Source organism: Propithecus coquereli, unplaced genomic scaffold (genome assembly GCF_000956105.1).
Source record: "Propithecus coquereli isolate 6110/MARCELLA unplaced genomic scaffold, Pcoq_1.0 Scaffold244, whole genome shotgun sequence".
NCBI classification, from domain to species: Eukaryota; Metazoa; Chordata; class Mammalia; order Primates; family Indriidae; genus Propithecus; species Propithecus coquereli.
This window is the reverse complement of record NW_012147997.1, coordinates 870,733-873,252: the sequence shown is the minus strand read 5'-3', so window position 1 is coordinate 873,252 and position 2,520 is coordinate 870,733. Positions and strand designations below refer to the sequence as shown.

Genomic DNA, 2,520 nt, shown 5'->3' with positions numbered 1-2,520 from the left:
AGAATATATAAAGAATTCCTACAATTCAACAGCAGTAAAATAAACAACCAGATTAAAAAATGAGCAAAGGATTTGGATAGACATGTTTCCGAAGAAAATATACGAATGGCCAATAATCACATGAAAATGTGCTTGACATCACTGATAATTAGAGAAATGCAAATCCAAACCACAGGGAGATATCATCTCTCACACATTAGGATGGCAATTATCAAAGAGTGAAATAAAATATTAATTCCAAGTTGTTATCTAGGATATGGAGAAATTGAAGCCCTTGTGCATTGTTGGTGGGAATGAAAACAGTGTAGCTGCTATGGAAAAAAGTATGGTGGTTCCTCAGAAAATTAAAAATAGAACTACTGTATGATCCAGCAATTCAACTCTGGTTCTAGGTATATACCCAAAAGAATTTAAAGCAGAGACTCAAATAGATATTTGTACATCCATGTTCATAGCAGTATAATTCACAGCAGTCAAAAGATAGGAGCAACCTAAATGTCCACTGATGAATGAATGGATAAGCACAATGTGGTGTGTACATACGATGGAATACTATTCAGCCTTGAAAAGGAAGGAAATTCTGACACATGCTGTAAAATGGATGAACCTTTAGAGGACATACGTTAAATGAAATGAGGTCACACAAAGACAAATACTGAAAGATTCCACTTATGTGAAGTACCTAGAGTAGTCAAATTCATAGAGACAGAAAGTATAATGATGGCTGTGAGGGGTTGGGAAGAGGAGAATGGGAAGTTAGTTTTTAATGGTCACGGTTTCAGCTTTGCAAGATGAAGAGTTCTGCAGATGAGTGACAGCAATGGTTGCGCATCAATGTAGATATACTTAATTTCACTGAACTTTACACTTAAAAATGGTTAAGAATGTAAGTTTTATATTATGTGTATTTTTTCACAATTTTTAAATAAAAATATAAATCATTGTAAGTGGTGTGGCTTTAAAAAACACTTCAAAAAAGAGAAAATATAAGTTATAAGAGGCGGTATTGATATTGATAATTAAGTGGTAACTAATCTGAAAATATTTTCAGAGCTCTTTCATACAGATTAAGGTATGTATTGATATACATAATTAGATATATGACATAATCATATACCTTATTATATGATTAAAGATAGTATACAAATCTATTGTTTTTCTCTTTGTTGATGAGGATTTTCTGGAGATGATGAACAAAGCTGCATAAGATAAACTTAACTTGGATTTCTTTTTCTGTTTTAGATCCGTGGCCACTTGTTCATATGGTTTCAAGGCACGATGAGGCACACTGGCTCTTGGAAACTTTGGCTTTGGGTGGCGATGTTCCTGCTTCCTGCTTCCGCTTCCGTGACTGTTAGGGACAAGCCAGGTATCCAGGCCGCTTCTTTGCCTAATCACTAAATGTTATTTATAGTCTTTAAATCATTGAAAGAAATCATTAAAACAAATCTTGTTAAGGTTGAAGAGGCCATATATTAAATCTAGTAGTACAGAATAAATTATAATTCATTGTCTTCCCCTTTGACCTTAACATGATCTTCGAGAATCTCCAAAATTACCTAATTTTTTCATATGCATGTTTTATTAGTTTACATAGCCATTCCTTCTTGTCATTGATATTTACAAATATAAATATATGCGTATGCACCTGTGTGTGTATATATGATGTTATATATCTTTCCCTTTCCCCTTCAAGTATTAGTTATTAAAGTTATAAGTATGGAAACTCATCACTAATTAGTATTAATGAGGACATATCTAATCTTAATTAGGGAAAAATAGGAGGTGTTGAAGGAAATGTGGTTTAATTGTGTCAGTTTTGTTTTCTCTCAGATGAGGCAAATAAAAGGCTGACAGATCTTCAGAGTACTTTTCTAACTAAACAGACAATATTTATTTGCAATTGTTAAATGTATCAGTGTTCTCATAAATACTTCTACGGGGCTTAAAGGCAATTTGAAATATTTACTTCCAACTCCGATTTTTAAAATTGATTATGTAGTTAATCAGAAAGACTTTTCTTGAACATTGAGTATACGTAAGTTACTGACGTAGGTGTAATTCATATTACAAAGTTGAATTAGACACATTGGAGAAGCCATTTGCCAGGGAAAGAGAAAACTTCACCTCTCCTTCTGTGCAATGGATCAAATATAATATATTCTGATGATCACATGTGATGATGTATTCTGAGACCGTGAGTCTTATTATGCTTAATCTTTCAAATATTTCTTTAATAATTTTTTCAAAACAGGTATAAACTCACTCTAGTGGAGACTTTGAGTTTGAGGTACACATAAAATAATAACAATTACTTATAAAGATACAACAAATCTTAGTCTTTCAGAGTGTCTTGTAAGTTTTTATGATTTTTTACTAATTTGGCAGGAGGTGCATTTTCTAAAATAATCCACATGAAAGTTTGAATATTCTATTGCTGCATAAAAGACATCCTGTGGCTGTCATACAGTTTTGGGAGAGAATTCTTTCTTCAGTAAGAAATAAATTAGCAGTGACTCA

General features: G+C 32.5%; 1 protein-coding gene across 1 annotated transcript in view; it reads left to right on the top strand.

The window, feature by feature from the left end:
* The window catches only part of COL19A1 (collagen, type XIX, alpha 1), a 383,175-nt gene that overhangs the window by 12,032 nt on the left and 368,623 nt on the right, over nt 1-2,520 (top strand). The window contains exons 2-3 of the mRNA XM_012646513.1: nt 1,243-1,369; nt 2,116-2,137. Of these exons, the coding sequence (XP_012501967.1) occupies nt 1,279-1,369; nt 2,116-2,137 (113 nt within the window). The 5' untranslated portion in view covers nt 1,243-1,278. The remainder of the gene's footprint in view (nt 1-1,242; nt 1,370-2,115; nt 2,138-2,520) is intronic.